This window comes from Rhincodon typus, chromosome 27, assembly GCF_021869965.1.
Source record: "Rhincodon typus isolate 14 chromosome 27, sRhiTyp1.1, whole genome shotgun sequence".
NCBI lineage: Eukaryota > Metazoa > Chordata > Chondrichthyes > Orectolobiformes > Rhincodontidae > Rhincodon > Rhincodon typus.
The window spans coordinates 22247876-22273806 of NC_063358.1; the positions used below are offsets into that span (position 1 = coordinate 22247876).

The window sequence follows — 25931 nt, forward strand, 5'->3', positions numbered from 1 at the left end:
GGTGAACAAGAATATTACAGGTGGCAAGGCAAAACTATTCCTATCATCTGATTACACACAGACAAGAGAACAGAGATTTAAAATTCAGATTAAGAGGGATATGAGGAAGAATGTTTTACACAGTAGATAGTAACAGCCTACAATGTGATTTGTGAAGGAAACTGAATAGGTACTTGAGGGGAGTAAACCATGCAGGGTCATGGGGATAGAATGGGAATGATAGAAACTTGACAGCCCACATGGACTCAGTAGACCAAACGGCCTCCTTCTGTGTCATTTTGGTTCGACATTCTACTTTATATTTTTTCATTTTTTTCCCAATAATAGGTTTAACGTCCTTAGCTCCCTACAATACAAGGAAATCTAAAATCGAGGGAAGCTCAAAAGCCATTTCCATTTATGAAAGCTTACGAAACGTTGACCATTTGGCAGAACTATGGCAGGGTTTTGCACAAACAAAATTTTGTTGTATTTTGGCACGGCTCCATAGCCAGCGCTGAAAGGGTTAAGGCAAGGTGGGTGCGGCTTGACTGCATTCCGCTGAATTAATGTTGCTCCGAAACTCAATGAATTTTTTGAAAAATTCGACATTAAAGAAAGGAGACGGTGATCGATTGAAGTGAAATTCAGCAGCGTGTGTTTGAAGATGTGCAGAATAGGTAAGGTTCCTTTCGGTAAATCGCCAGCGTCAAATACAATGGGATTTAGCGAAGCGAGTGAAGCAAGTGTCAGAAAGTTTTGTTTTGCAGCCCAGCAGGTTTAGTGGAGGATACAACAAAGTAAGTGTTCAAGGGTCTAGGCCCGAAACGTCAGCCTTCCTGCTCCTCTGATGCTGCTTGGCCTGCTGTGTTCATCCAGCTCTACACCTTGTTGTCTCTGAAATGCATCGGGACTTGGTTTAATTTGACCTTTCCTTCGGTGTATTCTATACAAATTTGCAGTAGCATTTCCAAACTCAGTGGCGAAAAACTAACATGCTCCACAGTGACCCACGAGGACATTGCTGTGAAGAAATCGGAGGAAAAAATAGGAAGTACTTAGTACTGTTCCGAAACGGAGATATCTGTTTTAAGACATACAAGACCAGCTCGGATCAGTACCAAGTGTTGGTGGTTTTCGCTTTTGTTGCAGCCGTACAAGCTGATTTCATCCGAGTTACAACATTTCCCAAGTAATCATTAAAGCAAAGACCATTTAACAAATCTGGTCAAATCCTCTCGATATTTTATGCAAAGTATATTTATTTTGTTATCACTTTTTAAATGATAATTTAGAATCAGATGGTAGATGTTAATATTAACTTGAGATTGAATTGCTAAACTCATTCCCGAAGTCGGGTTTGTTGCTAATGTCGAGCAGAGTTGAAATACACAGGAGCTTCTAAATTGATTAAAGGTGCATTATGTAATCCTACATTTGATAAGAACCTTGTGCTTTCTTGCTGTTCTGGATTACCAGTTATTGTTTGGAGCTACATCTAGAGATCTTGTTCATAGGGGACATGATATTTTAGTACTTTGAGACAAACGGCAGTGCCTTCCATCCAAGGGATGGAATGTAATATTGTGTTAAGACACATCGTGCAGTGAGTAGAGTGATCGAATGAATATATTGGTAGTGCTTATGATGGTGATGTCCGGAAACGGTAAGCTTTTTAGTAGCAAAGCAGAAAGCAACCGTGTGGAACAATTTGTCAAAATCACTAACGTCAAATTTTTTACTAAATTTGAATCTACCCAGATAGCTTATATTGATTATTACATCTTTAACATAATAAAATAGGCCAGGATGCTTCATAGGAACATTATTAAACAAAAAAAAATTTGACACCGGGCCAAAGAAGGGAGACATTGGGTCAAATGACCAAAAGCTTGGTCAAAGAGGTTGGTTCTAAGAAGTGCCTTAATGGAGGAAAGCAAGATTAGGAAGGGGAGAGAAAAGAGATTTAGGTTGCTTTTTAATGGAGGTGACAGAGCTCCTGCAGACCAGCAGGCTCAGTGTTGCCTCTTTCGGGGAAGACCCATGGATTCAAGTGTCACTTTAGCGACTTAACTGGACAGAAGTGGGCCTTCCTGTGATCAAGGTCTCTGGGGACAGAAGTCCTGCCCACTGAGAGAAGCCAGGCAGCCACTGGTGTACAGTTATATGATGGTGCGAGGGGAATTGTGTCCTGTGGGGAGAAGGGGTCAGCAGAAAGAATGGGTAGGTAGCTCTCAGTAGGACCCCCACTTGCTAACGTAGTGTTCCTCAATCAGGCACTGAATGTCATTGAACAAAGGACTCTCGCGTGGAGTCCACAAGGAACCCACATATCCATGATATGAAGCCTGTATGGCAAGTGCCTCATATGGCTCTGCATTAATACCAGTTAGCAGGGAGATTGAGCCTTTAGATGGGCATATTTGTAGGCTTAAATTTGTAATGAAAGCTCAATTTGCAGTGGGTAGGAAAGACCTTCATGCCACAAACATAATCAGGGTAGAGGTGGGAAATTGTTACAGAGATAGTAGGAACTGCCGATGCTGGAGAATCTGAGATAAAAAGGTGTAGAGCTGGATGAACACAGCAGGCCAAGCAGCATCAGAGGAGCAGGAAAGCTGACGTTTTGGGTCTAGACCCTTCTTCAGAAATGACTTTGACAAGTTCCCCGGCTGCTACGGTCCTTCCTGTTTAAATGCCCACTTCCACAAAATTTGCCATGGGGTGGACATTAAATTTTGCCCATAACGAGAGTACTTCAAAAGTTATGCGTTAGGCGACTGAAGGTATGGCCGTCAGTGGTGGTTTAATTAAAATCTGGTATACTCAAGGGGCCAGAGTTAGATGAGTTCAGATATCTGGAAATAAAGTATACTTTATTTGAATTTAAAGCTCCAACCTCTCTGAATCCCTATATTTCTTTGTTATTTGTACCTGCCAACCTGTCATCTGAAGCCCACACAATCTTGATTTAGAAAGAAATTCAACTTTTTTTTCATGTTTGCATCTTAGTTAAAATACCTTTGCAAATATCAACCAAATCAGTTTCATGCAAACAGTTAGCAGTTCAGGAAGTAGGTTAAAGAAGAGTACAAAAATATGGTAAATTGGAATTTCATATTTATACTTTGAAATGATTGCTTTTATAGAAAGACAGTCTGAGCATAATGCAAGACACCTTCAGGATGGTTAAATTTGATTTCAAATCATGCTTAACATTTATAATTGTTAATAGGACATAATGGAAAGTTTTCTTAAAAAGCCTCAAAAAGAAGATTAAACAAAATAAAAAATGTTTTAAAGAATTGGTTGTGTGAATGTCTAAAAGACGTAAGTCTTTCAGACATTGACAGAAAGTTTAATATGTGTTTATGTGAAAGGCAAGAATGAGCAATATTCTATTATTCCTATTTCATCCTTGCAGGCACTGGGTTCTGATCTAAATGTAAACATAATTATAATTGTGGTAACTCTGTTTAGGTACCAGTAGGTCTATAAAGATGCTTCTGGCCACATTTAATCATTTACTGCAAAACAAAAGCTTGTACAACATGTGTAGCACCAGTATGCTATCTCTTTGTTGTTAGGAAAAATTATTAGGATACCTAAAGCCAAAGATGCTTTGCTCCACTTAAATCAATGAAATTAAATGTATTTAAGAAAATGACAAACTGGAAAGCACTTACCACTCATTTCCACCTGTCCCAGGCAATTATGATGCCTTATACATCACTTTTACTCCCTAGAATTACATGATTTCCTGACAAACAGCCCATGCGAGCTCTCCTATTCAAAATGTTGCATGATATTTTTGCAGCTTTTAGCTTATTTCAGATCCATCACAATACAATTTCATGATTAGCTCATAACAGTAATGCCTTGACCAATGGCACATTGTCATAATTTGACCTTTTTAAAGTTGAATTTTGTTTAGTCAAATCACACATTATTTAAATCAAACACGGGGAGGAATTATTTGGCTTCTTTTGTCGGATATTTGGAGGTAGGGAGGGTATTTAATCTGATGCAAACACCCTGCTGCATTGCCATTTTTGCCAAAATTCAGTCCATGGTTGGAAGGCTTTTGGTTGGATTTTCTACACATTTGTCAATTGAGGTTCTTACCTGATTAATTAATAAAGGCCTCATTCCACCACTGCTGGAAATAAACCAGTTGTGAGCGACCCCATTGCCATTGGGTGTGCTTGACAAACAACCCTGAGCAGGGCTAGGGATTCTGCATACAAAGGCCCTCAATACCCAATTAAGGGACTTGGTATTGGCAAGGAGGGCGACCCCTGAGACCCACCCACTTGGTGCTGAACCCTATCCTATGAAACCGCTCGCTCCATGACTTACATCTGACCTGGATCATTCTCAATCATGGACCTTTTGTGACTGTCATTCCAACAGCAGACAGTGCCTCCTTGACGATGCTGTTGAACTCTTGGGTGGGATTTCTACCCTCAGAGCCCATAGTCTTGGGGAAGGCCCACTGGTGGCCACTCAAGAAGTATGTAATTGGCAGCTTTTCCCACAGGAGGAAATCAGGTCTCTCGCTGGCTCTCCAACCAGCAGTCGAGACTCTTATGTGTTTTTATGAAATCCAACCCACTCTCATTATCAGTTGTTTCACAGATTATTGTTACTGACACTGTTTCTAACTCAGACACCATTATAATCACATTATTTGGCCAATGTATAATGAATGGCCATAAAAAAAATTTCCACCAAAAACAAAATCATTTTCATGGAATGTCAACACACTTTAAGGAAATTTGAAAAGGCTAAAGAGAGGGTAAAAAACTTGGCAGATGGGATACAATTTGGAAAAATGCAAGGTTATCCACTTTGGTATGAAAAGAACAGAAATACAGATTATTTCTTCATTGGTGAGATCCTGGGAAATGTTGAACTTCAAAATGTCTTGAGTGTCTTTGTTCACGAGTCACTGAAAGTTAACATGAAGGTACGGCAAGCAATTAAGAAGACAAAGGATATGTTGGCCTTTATTGTACAAGAGTGTTTACATAAGGGAGTAAAAACGTTCTACTGCAATTGTATAGACCCTTGGTGAGATTACAGTTGGAATATTGTGTGGAGTTTTGGTCTCCTTACCCAGGAATTGATACATGCACTGCAAAGGCAGTGCAACAAAGATTGACCAAACTAATTCCTGGGAGATAGTAAGAACTGCCGATGCTGGAGTCAGAAATAACACAGTGTGGAGCTGGAGGAACACAGCAGGCCAGGCAGCATCAGAGGAGTAGGAAAGTTGACGTTTCAGGTCAGGACCCTTCTTCAGAAATGGGGGAGGGGGAAGGGAGCTCAGAAATAGAGAGGAGGGGTAGGACTAGGGTAAGTAGATGGGATGGTGATAGGTACCCTAGACCCACCCCTCCTCTCTTTATTTATTTCTGAGCTCCCTTCCCCCTCCCCTATTTCTGACGAAGGGTCCCGACCTGAAACGTCAGCTTTCCTACTCCTCAGATGCTGCCTGGCCTGCTGTGTTCATTCAGCTCCACACTGTGTATCCTCTAATTCCTGGGATGGATGGATTGCCCTTTGAGGAAAGATTAAGTGGACTGCATCTATATTCATTTGAGTTTAGAATGATCAGAGTTGATCTTATTCAAGCAAATAAAGTTCTTACAGGGTAGATGCAGGATAAAGGTTTTCTGGGACAATGGGTCAAAAATGAGCAGACTGTCTCAGAATAAGGGCAGGCCATTTATGACTGAGATGAGGAGGAATTGTTTTACGCAGAGGGTGGTGAGTCTTAGGATTCTCTGGCCCAGAAGGCTCAGTCATTGAGTATGTTCCAGACTGGGATCAATAGATTTCTACATGTGAAAAACATCAAGGAATATAAGGAGAGAGCAGGAAAATGATGTTGAAATAGAACTCTCCACTGAACAGCAAAGTGGGCTCAAAGGACAGAATGGCCTGCTCCTTTTTCTACCTCTTATCATCTTTAGAGCTACAATTTGGAATATTCTCTTCTTTCACCCTTTAAATATTCATCTGAAATCCTTCATTAATACACACAAATCATCATGCCCCTAAAGCCTTATGTCCTAAGGTTTAGTCCCCTGATCTTTTAATGGTTTGCTTGGAAATAAAATCCGATTGTAGATGGGCTATTGGCTACTTAGTCTGACTGTGCTTAAAATTGATGTGTATTATTTATTAGTACATTTTGAAATGCTCATTTCTTTATCTTTTAGCAATAGAATTGCACTATTATAGAGTCCTTTCTTTTACTACTTTCAAAATATTGATTTGAGAAAGGAAAGTTTCTGATGCAGTGTGTCAGACTGAACAGAGTGAATTTTTTAGTGTTCTCCAAGAACAGCGCAGTAGCAATCTGGGGATCAGTGCAAAATACTCTGCCACCTTTTTAAATTAGTTATCAATTCATCTATATTTCTAAAAATACTTTGCTTTTATTGTTGTGTATAGTATTATCATCCAGTGTAGAGGATGGGTGCAATCTAGGTTAGGTACTTCACGAGCAGATGTTCAGCTGAAGCAAGATCTGTTTCAAAATGTACTAATAGGTAGTACACATATCTTTGTCAGTAAAACTATGTGATCATTTAATAGAAAATTGGCAATACTCACCCAACAACAGGAGCAGTTTAAGAAGATATGAGAAACCAATTGTAGAATACGTAACTGTGATGAATTTGCTACCATATCAAAAGAAATATGGAAAAGATTATTTGTTCTACTCATAGGATGAACTTTATTCAAAGGTACAGAAGGTTGTGGTTACTTTTGCCATCAAATTTCTTTTGGTGGTCTATTATTGTGATTAGTTTAAGATTTTCAGTACATTTTATTCAATTACCAAGCAATTTTGGCCAAAGTGACTTCATAAGGTTGTGTTATCAAATCCCAATGTTCTGTAATAGTAGGTATGCTTATACTTGTGGAGAGATTTTTACCAGTTCTTGTTCCTAATACAAAATTAAACTTTTGTATTGCTGAGGAAAGACATATGCTGTTTGCTGAAACTTTTCATTTTGCACTTATCAGGAGCAGTGCAAGAATGCCAAAGTTTAAAAAACAGATTTTATAATGCTATGAGAAACAGGCTGAATTGTTGTCAAGGATTTTCCATGGAGAATGCACTAGTGAAGAGTTACGACAGAGCTTTTGTTTCAATTGAAATAGGCAAGTCCATCATGATTGAATAAGAGGTGCTGTGCAGAAAACACCAGGGAGCAATGTCCCCAAAGCTTCTGTTTAATTGAAAAGGCACGATACCCAGATAAATTCCTTTCCCTACAGAAAGCCAAGCCCTGCATGTAAATGCATATAGCAGCTAGCAAGTACAGTGAGCCAAGTGCTTCCCACCACAGAATCACAATGAACAATCATGAAAATAAGCTTTGACTGTATGTGTCTCACTTCGTCAGTACTTTAGTTCTGTACTACAAGCCATTACTATTCCATAAAACCTGATGTATAACTCTTTCATTTTGATTGACAAATAGGAGAAAAAATACTGCTTTCAAAATGTCTTGTAGAAGTCAAACAGAAATAACCGCAACTTGTATTAAGTAGTTGCTATAATACAATAAAATGTTAAGCAGTTTGGGACAAGAGTAGAATAAAACAAAGAGCTATCAGTCAGATGATCAAAAGCTTACTTAAAGATGTAGGTTTTAGGAATTGTCGTCATGAAGGAAACGGAGATTGCAAGGCAGACTGGGGTGGATAAAAGGAATTTCAGTAATTAGTGACTAGGTAACTGAAGGCACGGCCACCAATGGTAGAGTGATTTAAGTTGGGAATCCGTAAGAGGCCAGAATTAGGTAAGCAGAGAGATGCAAAAGGTTTGTGAAGCTCGAGGAGAGGCCAGAGAGGGATTTGTAAACAATGCTGGAAAATTGTGAAATAAAGACATTACTTTGACTGGAAACTAGTGCAGCTTAGCAAGTGCACTATCGTGCTGTCCTGGATGAATGATTAAGTACAGCTTTAGGAGGCAGGAATTAAGTGCCTGACAATATGAAAAGGTTTTGCATTAATCTAGTTTCTTTCACATACTGAGGACATCCAAAATGTTTCACAACCAGTAAAGTATTTTTGAAGTATTGCAATAGTGGTACTTACTTTTTACTTAAGGAAATGCAGCAACCAGTTTGAGCACAGAAAGGTCCCCCACATAGGAACAAGACAAATTACTTCATTCCTGAAGAAGGGTCTAGGCCCAAAACGTCAGCTTTCCTGCTCCTTTGATGTTGCTTGGCCTGCTGTGTTCATCCAGCTCTACACCTTGTTATCTCAAATTGCTAGGCTTTTCAGATAAGGTGTTAAATGTTGACCAGAAATAAAAATCAGGCCAGATTTAAAATAAGCAGCTGATTCACAATCTTTTCTTTACAGTCTGACAGTACAACCAGAAATTACCCCTTGTCTGCAACAGGGAAGAAAGAGTTTAAATGAGTCTTGGCGAGGAACATCACCAACACCCATATCCTAAACCAAACTAATGCATTGATCAACCACCATGATCATCTTAATCCTGGAGATGACAGTTCATATCAGCTAGATTTGATTAAAAGGAATTTATTGTGGAAAAACATCAGTAATAGCAGCCTGAACTTGCTGCATGTGCAGTTCTTTCATTCCATTTCTATTGGAGCAATGCATTTCCTTTGCATGTTGTGGCAAACATGTTGTCTGTGTCCTACATCAAAATAAATTATATCACTGCCCTATCATAGTTCAAAAAGTCTTAAGATGGATATTTTTCTACCTGCATTGTCTTGCTTTAGCACTGAAATAGTCTTCAATACACATTTCCTTTCATTTTTGACTAAAAATATTTGATTTTATGATTTATTTCTTCAGCATATATTAAAGCAGCTCATGGCCAACAAATGTTTTTAAAGCACCTTCAGTGTCACTTTGTAGGCAAATTAAGCCATCAATTTTCAGAGAATTGCGTTCCATAGTGAACAGAAATGAGCAGCTAATCTTGTTTTGGAGAAGTCTGCCTCCTAAAACAGAATGTATCTTGGGTGTTACAATTTTGAGGTTTATACGATTGTTGTGTTTTCAGACTGCATCTTAAATTTAATACAAATCAAAGGGGATTTGCTTTGAAATTAGCCTCACAATAAGCCTGGTTGGCCTGGTTGTTAGAGATTAAAGGAATTCCGGATTGTTTGTTTCACTGGTAGAAGGTACAAGGATTTTATTTTTGGTATATTATCAGCAGCAGCCTGTGTGTGAACAATGGCAAGACCATGAATCACCAATGTCCTAGAAAAATGTTGAGAATGTCAGATAGTAAACAGGCCAAGTCAGAGATGGGCAATATTATGGAGGTAAAAGCAGATGGGCTTGGTGATTGATTGGATATGGGCTCAACAGTTTAGCTCAGGATTCAAAACGACTCCAAGGTTGTTAACAATTTCACATTCTGTTCTACTGCAGTTCTGCAGAGCATGCTCGCTTCTGATATTTTTAGTCAATCACTTGATTTTTGTTTATTGCTTCTGAAAACAAAGTGGAATATCACAATGGTTTACAGATAATTTATCTAACAATTTTGTAATTAATCACAGAATAAAATCATTATGTTCTGATAGCTCAAATTGATTATTTAATTTCCTCTTATCTATTAAAAGTCACTTCATTTTAATATATTGACTGTTTAGGTAATTTCTTAATGACTAAGTCAATATAAGATAATTTAGAGATTTACCATTACTGAAGACTACAGACATTTCATCCAGTGATTAACAATGGTAGTATTTTGAAGTGGAGGCTGTTGAGTTTAATATGAAGATTAGATGGAGAGCATGCAGAAATATTGGTCAAAGTACAGGCGAAGATTAAATAAACGCCATTTGGAGAAGAAGATGGGTGTGTCTAAAAGATCATTGTCATTGCATTTGCAGTGTTAAACCATTTGGTAAACCAGATGATTTCAGGACGTTTTAAAAGCCGTTAGTTTCCTCATCCTGCAAACAAACCATGCACACCCATAAAAATATGTTGCATACATTTTTCAAATTAGCATTTAAAAAATGCCGGTACACACACACTTGCTCACAGATACCTTTGTTTTATTTTCTCCCTGTGGAGGGAAAATGGTCATGTGTGTGGCGCAGATGTGGAATTGGGAAAAACAAACAAAAGCAATAAATAGTTAACTTGTAGCATTGGACTTTGTACTAAAAGGGAATTGAACTCAACTCACTGAAATTAATTAAAGACTGTTGGCTGCCATTACTATTTCCTCAACGGTTAAAGCAATGAAAGTAATTCTTTCAGTGTTTCAAAATTTTAATGACTGTCACAGTGAACATAAAAGGCACATATCTACCAATAATATTTTTTCCTTCACCAAATACTCCGTTCCCACTAAGAGCTAAACCATTTTACAGGGAAATGTCTTCCAAATGTAGTATTATTTTACAAAATATTACTGAATAAAAAGGATGAAAAAAATACATCATCAGTATTTTTAAAGTTAACACCAAGGACAAAATAGTTCTGTGTGTATGTGCTAAAAAAGTCATAATTCTTAAAAAATGTGGCTCTTCAATATCTTTTGGCCCTTGATTGCCTTGGACCTCTATAGGGATAGGTAAAGTGAAAGTTAATAGTTTGTATTCCTTGGATGACCTAAAATATCTAACAATGCTTCATCACATCGAATAATAAGTCCATCAAGAAGATTCACATTTAGAATAGAATGTACAACTTGTGGGCAAATTAGTGATGTGATGAAATGGATTTCAAATGCAATTTATTATATTTTAATGCGCAGCTCTTGTGTAGTGTGAAAACTGCAAGTTGGACCAAGGATTTTCAGGTACCTGCAGAATCAGGACAAAGATCAGTTTCTATTTCAGTGCTGCAGTCTCTGAGGTCATATCGTGATCCCAACTTTTAAGGCACTAGTTGGAAATTTCAAATATCCAGTATCAGGGACGAAATGGGAAACCCTCTCACCACCAACTAATGGCCCGCCAACCCCTACTATTGGAATCTTGTTAAGAAGCCCGTCTGGTGGAGAATGTGATTTTCAATGTTAAATTTGGCGAATCGGAACAGTCTGTTGCGTAGGATCCATCAAAGTTTATCTGCCTTTGTTTTTTTAACCTCTTTCTCTGGGGCCTATTTGTTCTGCTTTATGCATTCTACCTTCATTCTTCCTTGATTGTCCCTTTCCAGCCCCATTCATGTAACTGGCCCTTTGAGGAGCTGCCCATGCTCATTGGTAAAGCAATGGCAGGTCCTAATATGGCTGCCAGCCATTGCCACTGGCACTTGGCAAACACTTTTTCGTCCTGGAGGTATGTAACTCCTTTAATTGAATGCCAAGCTCACCTCCAGGCTAATTAAGCCATTTGAATTTAAAAACTGAGTTGCAAGATCGACGATCTGGAACTCATTTACGTATTTGGTTCACAACCCATTTTGAAAATCTGACCCCCACAATCTAACAAGTGACTTACAGTATTTTCTTGACTTAAATAATCATGGACTCATCCATTAAGTGTTAAGAAGAGATCGAGAAGATCTGTTATTCGATAAGAATATTGGTTTTCTATCAGATTTCAGTATTTTCTGCTATTTTTAGGCATATGAGCATATCATTTCCATTGCTGCATGTATTTATTGTAATTAGGAGCAGGATTTTCCATTTTGGGTTGGGATCGAAGCTGGGTCCCAACTCCAGACCATCTGGCAGTGATACTTGCAGGAATGTCAATTGTGGCCAAAGAGCAGACTGGCCATTGCACAGGGTCCGAATGCCTGAAGGCCAGTAGGAGGCACTCCAGCACTGAAGGAGCTGCAGTCAGTCTGCTGTTGCATATCCACTTTGAGGCATCCTCAACCCTTTCCATGAAACTGAAGAAAAGAAATGTCGACAACTACGATGTCTGAGCCCTCCACCGGTCTACCTGTGTCCATGTCTGTGACCAGGGGAAATGGCAGTATGGTAGAGGTGGGCCGGGAATAAGGGGGAGTGGGGGAGCCACTGAAAAATTCCAGTTATCTTATGACCAATGTAAAAATTGGCCTCAATGCTATTACTTAGGCTTAAGAGAGACTGAGTAGATTGGGATTATATTCATGGGAATTCAGAAGATTGAGGGGGGATCTTACAGAAACATATAAAATTATGAAGGGAATAGATAAGATAGAAATAGAGAGGACGTTTCCACTGGCAGGTGAAGCTAGGACAAGAGGGCATAGCCTCAAGATTAGAGGGAGCAGATTTAGGACTGAATTGAGAAGGAACTTCTTCACCCAGAGGGTTGTTAATCTATGGAATTCCTTGCCCAGTGAAGTAGTTGGCGCTACTTCAGTAAACGTTTTTAAAGATAAGGTAGATTTTTTTGAAAAATAAAGGAATTAAGGGATACGGTGAGAACACGGGTAAGTGGATCTGAGTCCACGAAAAGATCAGCCATGATCTTATTGAATGGCGGAGCAGGCTCGAAGGGCCGGACGGCCTACTCCTGCTCCTAGTTCTTATGTTAACTATTTGCAACTACTTCACCGACTACCTTCTCACCATAATGGGTTGAAATGTAAGGATGTTTGCTGATTATTCCATGACATTTAGCATCATGAAGAACTCCTTATACTGAAACAGTCCATGTCCAAATACAGCAAAATCTGGATAATATTCAAGTTTCAGCTGATACCTGGTGACTTAAAATTCATGTCACACAATTGACAGACAATGACCATTGTCAACCAGAGAAAATATAACTATCGCATCTTGACATTCAATGGCATTATTATCACTGAATCGCTCCACTCTGAACATTCTGGCAATGATCATCGACCAGAAATTGACCTGGATTAGCATATAAATAGTGTTGCTACAAGAGTAAGTCAGAGGCTTGGAATTTTGCAGATGCTTAACTGACCTCCTGACCACCTCTGCAAAGTCTGTCCACCATCTATTAGGCACAAGTAACAAATGTGATAGATTCCTCCATATTTGTATGGATTATGTGCATCTCCAACAGCATTCAAGAGGCTTGACATCATCCAGGCCAAAGCTGCCTGCTTTTTTAGCACTACATCAACAAACATTCAATCTCTCCATCATTGACACTGAAAGCAACAGTATGTAATATCTATAAGGTGCACTGCAGAAATTCACAAAGGTTCGTAGACAACACCTTCCAAACCTATAATCACTACCATTGAAAAGGACAAGGGAAAACTACCAAATTCCTTTCCAAGCCACGCACTATTCTGACTTGGAATTATTTTGTGGTTCCTTCAGTGTCTCAGGGACAAAACCCTGGAACTCCCTCCCTAATGGTGCTGAGGGTGTACCTATATCAAATGGACAGCAGTGCTTCAAGAAGGAAGTTCACTCCCACCTTCTCAAGGACAATTATAGATGGGCACTAAATTCCGGCCCAGCTGGTGAAGCCCACGTTCCCTGAATTATTGTATTTGAAAATGAGTTAACAAGCAACTTGCTGTTCAGAGTCATACAGCTTAAAAACAGGCCATTTGGCCCACCATTTCTATGCAAACCAACAAACACAAAACTGCACTAATCCCATTCATCTGCATTTGATCCATAGCCTAGTATGACCTGGCATCTTAAGTGCTCATTTCTTCTAATGAGTTTCATGTTGTTTTGGTGAAGTATCTATGGTCTATTTCAGGTGTTCCTTTGTAGTGGATTCCAGCAGAGACTTCAAAATTTATTTTATTTCTCCTTATGTGCAGTGCTTGAGCTTTTTTCTTCTTTCACGAAAAGGATTTCTGTATCTGCTGCATGGCCTCAGTGAAATGAACAAATTAACCCCTTTATCATGTTCTCCCAGTTGATTTTTCTCAAAAGAGATAAAACAAAGTGCTATGATCAGGTTGTTGTTTATGCTGTCATCAAAAAAGAAAGCAGGGTTCAGGGTGCCCTTTTATAAATCGTCAACATCAGCAGCATCTTTGTTCTTTTCTACTCTTGCCTGAAATGACAAATTAAGGTCTGGCACAACAAAACAGAAATTGCTGGAGAAATTCAGCAGGTCTTGCAGCATTCACAGAGAGAAAATCACAGGAGAGTAGTTGTTCCACTCTTGACACTGCCTCCAGGAAAATTGCTGAGACTGAGACTTTGGGGAACTGGCACATTGGTTGGAGTTGGAAAACTCCACCACTGCCTGACTTCATTCCCACCTCGGGATTGACACCAAAAACTCTGCTCATTTAGTCACTTTTCTTCAGGGAATCTAATGCTGCACTGTTTCCCCATTATATCTGAATTTAATGTGACAATATCTAATTCGTGGTAGTTAGCATGACGCTGCCTGGCCACTGGTAAAAGTATTGATGTGGTAAAGATTCCACAGCAAGGGCAGTTCAAATGCAAAGTAGTTTCGCAAATGGTTTTATTACTAAATGTTAGTTTTTCAACATATTCACAGAGTAATCTCTGGGAGTAATTTTGACTGTTAATAATTGTAAAATAAGTGATAACGAATTTGCAGCCTATTTTACTTTTCTCAGGAGAGATGTAAAACTGGCTGCTGCTTTGTTACTCTCTGTTTTTACACTATTGCACAAAGTCAACGATCTCCTCTTTGGTTTAAATAATACTACTCAACAGGTAGTTTCAAGACACCTCCCACCATTCCACTCCCATCCCTTCTCATCAAGTTGCCAGTCAACTAGCATTTAATTCAATAATATTTAATAGTTTTTTTATTTTTATTGCACCTTGAGGTTTGCGTTTATCGTTTGACAGGTTTAACAAGGTACTGAGGTTGTACTGATAACCTTTTGTGTTCTTTTCTCCTTTTGTGAAAAGGAGTTAATCTTTAAAAACCTTTTGCCATATGTCAAACCCAGTAATCTCATGTGATAGAAAGATTAGTTATTTATTTCAGACAACCACTCTAATAAATCTTCATGCCTCAGGAGGGAGGACAGCTATACATTGCAAAATGCCATGCAGGCAATGCAGTAACATTGTTATAATTCAGTGATGCATTCTAATGTGAATGGCCTCATCATTTCTGAGGGTTTAACAAGTACAAAACATTGCTAAATACTTTTAGACAGTTGTCTAAAGAGCTCTGCCTTGCTTTGAAACCAATTTGTGTAGGAACACCTTTGAAGTGACATTCTGAATGTAAAACAGTGATATGTATCCTGTCCAGCATGTATAAAAACAAGCTGGAGTATTCAACCACATCACGCAAACAGATAATGAAAAATACGTAGTATTTCTTATGTTCTGGATTACTAAAACTCCTCATTATCATATTTATTGAGCATTTTTGGATAAAGAATATAAAGTTCTCAATAAGATTGTTAAAAGAATCAGCACCATTACAGAAAACACACCAGGGTCTGCTAAGCATTATGGATACAGTTTGTGTTACGTTTTGGTGAGGAAGATAAGACCAAAATAACTCTCTTCAATGTTGCACTAGTAACAATTGGCACCTTTACCATAGGGAGACATTTGGCAGTGGGGGCCCAATGGAATGTATCAAAAAGCGATGGGAATGCAGGTTCCTGCTCTCTCAATGAGAAGGAGGTGCAACGTTGAGATGTAACTCTCACAGGGTTGAAAAGAATCACCTACGCAACGAATTCTCACCTTGCATGGATCCACTGAGTGATATTGGTAGCATCCACTTTCAATCCAACCCATGTAATACAATACAGGACAAAAACAAACAAGGTAACTCAGAACATTCCAACTTGCTGAAGTGAATTTCCACACCTTGGTAAAGTTTTAAAGATGGTAACAATTACATGTCTTTTAGACTTAATTGCAATTAAATTGAATTAAACTCCTTAAAGTTTAGGGATCAATGAATGCTAGTCTTGCAAAGCAATAGTACTAACTACTAGAATTTTTTTAGCAACTGGGTAAGTGTGAAATCTTCAATTGTAATAAACCAAATATTTCTATTCAACTTGCTTTCTCAGCTTAATTGAGAACTCAAGCTTCCCCAGCCAGACTACCAGGGAATCAAATGTCAGCATTTTCTGTCCGTTCTATCTGGCTGTTATCATGAAGATGGAACTTGTATGTTCTTGACTTGCCTGCCAGGCGAAAAGCCTTAGACACCCAGCCAACGTGTCTAAACAGACAAGAAGAAAATCACACAGGCTGAAAGAATTGTGACTCATCATCAACCTGAAAACAAACCAATTACACTAACACCAAGCTCAGACAGCAGATACCCTTCAGCAAAGGGATCTAGTCAGTATGTGTCTCCTCAGCATGCTTGCTGCACTGTTTTAACTGCAGAAATGGAGAATTCTCAATGTACCAAGATAACAAGGTGTAGAGCTGGATGAACACAGCAGGCCAAGCAGCATCAGAGGAGTAGGAAGGTGACGTTTCGGGTCTGGACCCTTCTTCAGAAATGGGGGAGGGGAACGGGATTCTGAAATAAATAGAGAGAGAGGGGGAGGCGGATGGAAGATGGATAAAGGAGCAGATAGGTGGAGAGGAGACGGTCAGGTCAAAGATGCGGAGATGGAGCCAGTAAAGGTGAGTGTAAGTGGGAGTTAGGGTGGTGGTTGGTCAGTCCAGGGAAGATGGACAGGTCAAGGGGGCGGGGATGAGGTTGGTAGGTAGGAGGTGGGGGTGGGGCTTTTGAAGGCGGGGAGATTTTGAAGCTTGTGAAGTCCACATTGATACCATTGGGCTGCAGGGTTCCCAAGCGAAATATGAGATACTGTTCCTGCAACCTTCGGGTGGCATCGTTGTGGCACTGGAGGAGGCCCAGGATGGACATGTTCTCCAAGAAGTGGGAGTGGGAGGGGGAGTTAAAGTCGTTCGCGACTGGGAGGTGCAGTCGTTTGTCACGAACCGAGCGTAGGTGTTCCACAAAGCGGTCTCCAAGCCTCCGCTTGGATTCCCCAATGTAGAGGAGGCCACATCGGGAGCAGCAGATACAGTATACCACATTAGCAGATGTACAAGCTTCAAAACCTCCCCGCCCCCGAAACCAGCCCAGCTCGTCCCCGCCTCCCTAACCTGTCCGTCCTTTCTACCACCTATCCACTCCTCCCACCTCAACCCCCACCCTCACCTCCTATCTACCAACCTCATCCCCGCCCCCTTGACCTGTCCGTCTTCCCTGGACTGACCAACCCCCACCCTAACTCCCCACCTACACTCACCTTTACTGGCTCCATCTCCGCATCTTTGACCTGTCTGTCTACTCTCCACCTATCTGTTCCTTTGTCCATCTTCCATCCGCCTCCCCCTCTCTCTCTATTTATTTCAGAATCCCCTTTCCCTCCCCCATTTCTGAAGAAGGGTCCAGACCCGAAACGTCAGCTTTCCTGTTCCTCTGATGCTGCTTGGCCTGCTGTGTTCATCCAACTGTACACCTGGTTATCTCAGATACTCCAGCATCGGCAGTTCCTACTATCTCATTCCCAATGTACCACTGTGGACATTTGTAAATAGGGATATTTAAACATCTAACTGATTTACAAAGATTATTAGATAAATGGGATGCAACGAAGATAATCATTTGTAGTACCTACTTAATAGTAACCTTCAGTTTTAAATACAGGAAGGCCTTAGAAAACGAGAAATGAACTACAGTAGTAAACAGAAAGGAATGCAGTAGCCTGCATTATATACTTTCATTTAGGTATTGACATAGTGATCTATCTTTATCAAATATAAATATCTATAAAAATAATACTGAATATACTTCCTGTCTGTCTGTTCTTATCCAATTGATTGTTGGGTTGAATTAACCAGCATATAGCAGATCAAGTATCAGCACATTTTCCATGGCAACAAAGACGTTTATGGAAATGCAAGTTGAATATTTAAATTGAATATTTGGGGATCATGTGGATCTGTTCAAGTTTTTAATACCTAAGGTCAGTTTAGCATATGGTCAGAAATTCAGTCATAAATCTACCAACTACCTATCTACAGTAAAATATATCCAGCACTAGCAAGGTAAAGATTTGTTTCTGAAACTCTGTTCTCAGTGTGAGGATTTGAACTTGATGAACCCTCATCATTGGCTGAAAAAAAATGGAAATGGTCAATCTTGGGTAAAAGTCAACCCCTGACAAGTGTGCCAAGAAATCCACACACTTTGTACTTACCATCCACCAGCCACTGATGTCAAGCTCACCCAGGTGCAAATCCACTTGTTAGAGCCATAGAATAGCACACCATAGAAGGTGGTTTTTCAGCTTGTCATGTTTGCACTTGTATGTTGACTCCTAAGTCCAAAACTTCTGGGGAAGGAGTTATCAGGAACAGTTTCTGAACTGGCAAGTCTGCAATAGTGAAATGAGGGGTGAGAATGAACTTTAACTTCTTCAAAATGTTACTCATGTAAAAGTTATCCCCTACTTTTTGACTGAAAGTTTAGCCTTAGAAACATCAATGTACAGGATAATCTTTCCCCCTGGTTATTCTATTAATATCCTTGGTCGTTTTAAAATCTTTTTAGCAATTTTTATCCAAGTCTTCTTCACTGTAGTGGAAATAGTCCCAGCAGCGCCATTCTCCTTTCTATATGGATAAATCCATAACTGCAGGTACAGCTGTCAATAATAGCTTGATCAATTTTTTACACATTTTTTTAGAATCAAACTGGTGAAGGATAAGCATAGTACCCGTTTGGTAAATGTTTCTTTACCTTTAGAACAATTTACACTTAGAATAAAGTTTCAATAGGAATTATAGAGGGAGGCATTTTAAGTCATATAGGAGCATGTTGGAAAACATGTTGGGTGAAGTAACGGCTTTTCTTTTTGGATAAATGAAGGAAATGGTCTTCCTCATCTGTAGCCATTTTTTGATCCCACATTGAGCAAATCAAAAGTGGTCATTTTAGAATCAAGTTTATTTTCCCTCCCAAAAAGCATGCTGAGCTGCTGAAACCTACAGCAGCTGCAAAGGAGAGCGTTCCATTTTATTCTGGGGGCCTAAATGAAGCTGGTTGATGAAATTAAACTTCAGTACCACTCTCTGAGTTACCTTCTAATTAAATGACATACAATCTTCTTTATTTAGCTGTGTGACGGTGGAAGATCATTTATGAATACGCATAAAGCTTGACACCATCCAGAATAAAGCAGCCTGCTTGATTGGCATTACATCCACAAGCATCCACTCACTCCACCACCGATGCTCAGTAGCAGCAGTGCATTCTATCCACAAGATGCACTGCAGAAATTCACCAAAGATAATCAGACAGCACCTTCTAAACGCAAGACCACTTCCATCTAGAAGGACAAGGGCAGCGGATATATGGGAACACCACCATCTCCAAGTTCCCCTCTAAGCCACTCACCATCCTGACTTGGAAATATATTCCTTGACTGTCACTGGGTCAAAATCCTAGAATTCTCCCCCAAACGGCATTGTGGGTCAACCCACAGCACATGGGCTGTCGCGGTTCAAGAAGGCAGCTCACCACCACCTTCTCAAGGGAAACTAGGGATGGGCAAGAAATGCTGACCCAGCCTGCGACACCCACGTCCCACACATGAATAATTTTTTAAGAAAGGCCATTTGGCTCCTCCAATCCCTACATCAAATTGTTTCTTTTAAAGAGAGGAATGACTAATGTGCACAGCTTATCATTTCACAGGTATTTCATTTCTTTGTGTTTCAGATAATCTGTTGGATAGAAAGCAGCTGATGAAAATGGGAATTGCCTTAATTATAATTGGACATTTGAACTTCATTCTCGGAGCAATTATCCATGGCACAGTCCTGCGACACGTTACTTCACCAGCAAATGGCAATTTGGTTGAATATTCCGTAACTAATATCATGTCTGCAATTTCAGGAATATTGGTACTCATTGACAACTTTCCGAACACCAACCTATGATTTATTTAAACTTGAATTAATATGTCTATGCTTTCAGATGGTGTATCTTGCCTCCAACTACAAATCACTGGAACATTCATCAGAAAAACAATGCTGGGTGTATTTCAAATTTGTTGATGGAAAATATAATCAGGGTGGGGACAGGGCTCTGATCATAGGGTATCTTTAGGTGAAGGCTGTCTGATGCAAGCAAAGAAGCAGACAAGCTAGTGAGCTGGGAGGAAGCTTCTCCTGGCCCACAGCTATGCTATAAAGCTAATTAACTTTGCTAGGAAACAGTCCTTCCATAATTTCAGCGGCCAGGTTTCCTGGGAAACAGGACCGACCAGGAGGTCTGATAACATGAAGAGGCTGCACATCTCACATATAATTGAAATAGCTAAATTATCTCCTGGGAACAGGTTGATTTCCCTTTCCCTGCTCTGAGTAAGTTAAAACCGTAAGTGACTGAATTGGAGTCCCACTTGAAATTTTTAAGTTATTATGTCTACCTCAGCCCTGCCACTACTAACTCCATCCCCCTTCTGTTTTCTAATTAACCAGTTTTGTTTTACTGCAATTCAAGAAATTGTTTAATGCTGCCATCACAGCAGATACTGATTTAAATTCACCTCAAAATCTCTATTTCAGACCATTTGTACTGGAATTGCAGTAATTGTGTTATCGGGGAATCTGTGTCGTACAATACTGGTGAGAAGAATTTATTAATTTTAATTGCCAAATTTATTACTGTATTAATGTCACCTTTACAGGTAGCTGTCGTAGTAGTTGTAAAGTAGACTATCACTAATGCAGCATATTTATGCAAATTAAAGTGAATTGCCCCTCAGTAGGGAGAATTGGACACTGAACAGACAAGAGAAGTTTAACGAGGGGATCAGTAGATGAGCAAAGTGGTAGTTTTTGTGTTTTTTTTAAGATAGGAAGAAAAGTAACAAGTTGCTGTGCATTAACATGAGAATTTCAGATTACGGGAATGAAAACTGTACCGGTGATGGTAGGTTAGAGGGAAATGCTGGGGGATTAGATGCATACTAGACTAGAGTCAAATGTACAGATGTTAAAAGCGGGGATGTACGACCAAGAAAAAAACTTCTGGAGGTCAGATTAGCTGCAAAGGGATCTGTAAACAAAAACAATGAGGATTCCTGAGGTTACTGATTCAAGAAGAAGTGATTGCTTTTAATGAATTCTTATGCATATCGACAAATAACGAATATCTCTTTTGTTTAATTATGCAGCAATACGTTGTCTTTACAAGTAGTATGCTCAATTCCCTCATCTCCATGGCCTGTATACTGGGTCTGGGAGTCTCTGTTGTAATCACCATTGCCAATGGTGGAAGAACGCTACTCACAGTTTGTCATCTCAGCTCTACTAAGGATGTTTTACAAGTAACAAATGAATGTCCATTTGACCCAACAAGAATCTATGTAAGTTGATAGTCCGTGGACAATGTCTATTCAGCATTTGGTAATTAATGTGTAGTTTAATTTCTGTGAGATGCCTATTAATTCTCCTATAACGTGATAGTTGTGTTCTTGTGTGATCTCGCGCTATAGAAAATCCCGTTATAGGGAAATTGCTATAGAAAATCACTATACTGTACAGTAGAAAGTTTGCATTATCCAAACGGGTGTCCACTATTCATCAATTGCGTTACAGCCAATTCATGTTAACAAAACACGCGTTATAGCAGAAATACCTGTATCAGCAATTGTTGGAAAAATCCATCTAGTTCACTAATGTCATTTAGCAAAGGAAATCTGCCATATTATCTAGTTTGGCCGACATGTGACTCCAGACCCACAGCAACAAGTGGTTATTTCTGAACTACCATCCGAAATGGTGAAGCAAGCCAGTTAGTTCAAGGGCAATAACGATGGGCAACAAATGCGGATCCTTTCAGTGGTATGCATAGCCCATGAAAGAATTAAAGAAAAGAACACCACCAGAAACTCTGCATCTCACTTGTCGACTTGGATGAAACATTTGACTCAGTAAATCCCAGTCCGTGGCGAATTATGCTCCAAAGACTTGGATGTCCAAGAAACCTCAGCACAATCCTGGAATTGCTTCCTGATGGTGTGACTTGAAGTGTCTTGAGTGGGAAACCTAAAACTGGTGACTTCAAAATCTTAACTATTATTGAGCAAGACTGTGCAATAACCCCATTCTATTTAGTGTCCGGACCGTGCCTATTTACCTTGGTGTAGATCATCTGCTCACTCATGTCAGTATTAAATAGCACTTAAACGGAAAACTCTTGAGTCTCAGGCACCTCCATACCAAATGAAACTGATCACCATAGATACATGACCTGTAGTTTGCAGTTTATTGCAATGTTGTCGCCAACTGAGGACCAGATTTGCAAACCTCCCTTGATCTTTTTAATTCTGCATATAAGAGACTTGCCCTGAACTTAAATGTTGCCAAAACTCATATCAACCACATGGTGGTCAGGCAAGTTTTCTGCCTTCCAGATATGTTGAAGGAAAGGCTCTAGGATATACCATAGCTTGGTAGCTGTATCTTTTAAAAGGCCGCCATTGATGAGGATATCCTGCATTATTCTTCTATAGACTGCAGCAGTAAGTGTTTGACAACAAAGATTTCAACAAGTCAACAAATGTCCTAGTGTACAGAACAGTTGGCGTCATTGTAAAGACCATATTTTTATTTCTGTATTTCTACTTATGGACTGAAATGAGAAAAGAACTGTTTGGGTGGCTGGAAAATTGTTCCGTGTTTGAAAGCAAGTAACCTGACACTCATTTGCATTATATAACGGCTTGTGCACCACTAATTGAAGTGTAGTTTGTAGATGAGCTGGAGTTGATGGGTTATATACAGATGGAGCTGTGGTTAGCAATAAGCAGCTAATTGGTATATAGGCTATTGACCAGTTATTGATGACTAATGCTTTCTGCTTACCAACAACCATGTTACTGGTTCTCAAGTAACTGAACAGCTTGAGGCTGTGAACAGAATATAGAGAAGTGATCACCAGTAGCTTGGCAGCACATTCTCTCTTCGCTGCAATAAGCCACTTTAACCCTGAAGAAACCAGTTTATCATTCTTTCAGCTGTTCTTTGGTAAGCTGTGACTGTTAATTAAGTCAGAGACCTTTTACAAGTGAACCAGCTTTGGTTTCAAACCTGTGGAAGCATCTGAAGAAGAATGACTGAGAAACAATGTTCTGATCGGCACAAGAATTATCTCAGCAAACTTTGTGAACAGAGGCTAGAGTTTTACTTATAGAGTTACATGCTGAGGTCCATAAATGTTTACGTAAAGCTACAGTCCATTTACTTTTAATAAACAGTGTTTGTTAGGTACAGAAACCTGGTCTGCTTTCTGTCAACCTGGGTTAAAAAGACAGGTAAATTGAGGAATCACTGCATACTTTTCAAAGGTCTTTACATTCTGTGACTCTAGGAATAGCAGGGCTTGATTTCCAACACACCACCTCAGTGAGTCGTGACAGTCACCACACTCCTGGACTGCAGTGAGAACTGCACTGTGTATCAGCAACAGTTAAAAGCACTAGAAAAATTCCGTCAGCAATAACAATGCTGCATTATTTGGTCCTCCTATTGAATCCATAGAGCTAATGCTTGTGTCCTTCTTCCAGTACATCCTACAAGTGTTCATGTAAAACTTCTACAAAGTCAATTTTAATACATGGGCAAGGTGTCTAGCTAAAAATTGTCTCTGCTATACCATCCTGTTCTTTTTCTCAATTATCAAGAAGCCAGTACTGCAGGGGTGGACAAGGAAAACCCTTCAAATATACCCTGATGCTTTCACTCAAGTGTGGTAGAATGACCTTTATGAATGGAAAGAGCTTGCTACCCACTCACTCAAAATGGCAACCACATGTCAATCAACTACATTAGGCTTCGAGTCCAAACACCTTAATAATGAGACAGAGAAGGAAAGAAAAACAAGCAAATCTTGCACTCCAAAGCCCACTGTTTTGTGAGATATCCTGCTATAAATATCCGAAGATCTGTGGGTTATGAATAGGCCTGCTCCGTCAAATCAGAATCCATGGCAGAAACTCATGACCGAGTAGATGTCATTCTCAAATGGAGGCATGGCTGACAATGTGAAAGGCACTATATAAACATACAACATTGTTGTTGCAATTACAGCAAATCATTTTGGATTCTAGTGATCTTCATTACTGAAAATCATCTGTGTCAGACACCTTGTGGGTGGTGTTAATCTGCAAAAAAGTAACCTGGTGACAAATGAGAGCAACAGAATGGCTCTTTGTTTTTACAACAAACACATTCTGAATCACATTTTGCAAAACAATTAATTCTCAGTGAGGGTGAGGGTGTGTAGAAGCAGAGGTGATAAAATAATTGGCAAAGAAACTGCAAAACACAAAGGGAGAGCTGTGATACATCTATCAGAGCTGAATAGGAACAAGTAGCAAACTTGTTTGGAGAATATTTCTGGCAGATATCCCACCTTTAATGCTGCTGTCTCAGTACTGGTTGTGATCTGGTTTCCTGCTGTACTCTGATGAACTCAATTCTCTCTTGCACTTCATGATTCTACTTCTATTCTGTGTAAGTTTTTCCTCCTGCCTACTCCGCTGAAAGTTAGTGAGTGACAATTGAGATAATTCACTTCAGTTAAATATGTCTCGAAGTCCCATCCAGCTTTCACCTTGAAGCTGACGTAGTGTTGTGCTGAGAAACGGGGTGACAATTAATACCCTCCCCTCAGGTAGGTTTGGTGATGGGGAGCATTCTGTTAGATGGGAAGGGGTGAGTGTGGACCCTATCACCTTCCTGCTCCACTCTGATAAAGTCCAAGTTGGGAATAGCTCATGGACGGTCTTCCCACCTCGTTGCCAACTGAGGCACATAGTTAATACTCGTTCCCGTTGCTGCTGGTATTCAGTCTTCATTTAAAGATGCTCAGTGTTTGATCAAAGGCCGAGGCATTGGGAAGGGGATCAGGGAAAGGCCTGCTGAAAGCCACCTACCCCTGCCCTTCCCGCAGACCTCCTTCACCAATCTCAGTACAACCCCCACCCACCATCACTCGCTTGGGGCTGGGCTCCCTCAGTAGTCTTGCCATCACTCACACTAGCACAGTTAAGTGGTACACAGCTGGTGGCCTCTGGTTAGCAGAACTTCTGTTCAGGGTTCTTGATTCCAGGGAAGACACATAATAGCAGCAGGCATCACAAAATGGGACAGCTGGGGCTCTTGCCAGTTCTCTCGCTGGTGGGTGAGACCTCAGTCATCTACAGTAAATACCCCTTATTGAGCTGAGGAGGTCTGGTGAGCTGATTGTTGCTGGATAGTTAGCCTCTGTTTCATACTAGATGGGAACAAGTGTCATCCAGGATTCTTGCTCCTCATTGACACAGTTGTGACCATGCGGATGTAGGCCCCAAGTTCTAGAATTCTCTCTTTTAAACCTTTCAGCCTCTATTTCTTTAAGGTACTCCATAAAACCTCTCTCTTTGACTGAGCTTTTGGTCACATATTTGTGATCCCGTTAAATGGGTGTCTTATATTTGTCCAATAACATAGACCTACATAGAACTGAGCAACAAAACTTGGTCTTCCCATCCTGGGAGGGCAGATTTAGTGGGGTGGAGTATGTGGGGAATGAGGTAAGGTCAAAAATATTCATCTAGCTCACTTATCTTTCAGTTTTTACTCCTGTTGAAAATGCAGGAATATGTGTTGGCATGGCCTTAAGAAGGAAGATGAAGATAGGAAAGAAAGAAAGCCTAATATCATTTACACAGTCAATCTTAATTCACACCACTGCAACCTCTCAACGTTTTAGTTTGCAGCCTGCTGTAATTCAGCTAAGGTATTAACCTTTTTTACACAGGAGACAGCATTTAATCTATACTTTGTCTCCCAGGATACCACTCTTGCAATGTGGATTCCAAGCCTGGTACTGACTGGTGTGGAGGCTTTTGTGTCTATCAGATGTTTCTTTGTCTCGGTGAATTTATTAGGAATCAAGAAGAAGCGAATTAAATCTGACAGGAAACAGGTAAGAGAACCAAACAGTAATACCTTCCAAGATAACAGTCTGATTCATTTGGAGTGA

At 39.9% G+C, this 25931-nt stretch overlaps 1 protein-coding gene across 1 annotated transcript; it reads left to right on the forward strand.

The window, feature by feature from the left end:
- Window positions 1-516: 516 nt before the first annotated feature.
- Window positions 517-25931, forward strand: LOC109911368 (keratinocyte-associated protein 3-like). Its single transcript, XM_048612946.1, has 5 exons — window positions 517-659; window positions 19614-19798; window positions 20465-20524; window positions 21076-21267; window positions 25740-25931. The coding sequence occupies exons 1-5, from the start codon at window positions 647-649 to the stop codon at window positions 25929-25931; spliced, it is 642 nt and encodes a 213-aa protein (XP_048468903.1). The 5' UTR covers window positions 517-646.

What these genes read in the sequence shown, in the direction of transcription:
- LOC109911368 (XM_048612946.1), top strand. An exon ending in ATCTGTGTCGTACAATACTG is followed by an intron (nt 20,525 to 21,075) that starts GTGAGAAGAATT and finishes TTAATTATGCAG; the next exon opens with CAATACGTTGTCTTTACAAG. An exon ending in TTGACCCAACAAGAATCTAT is followed by an intron (nt 21,268 to 25,739) that starts GTAAGTTGATAG and finishes TTTGTCTCCCAG; the next exon opens with GATACCACTCTTGCAATGTG.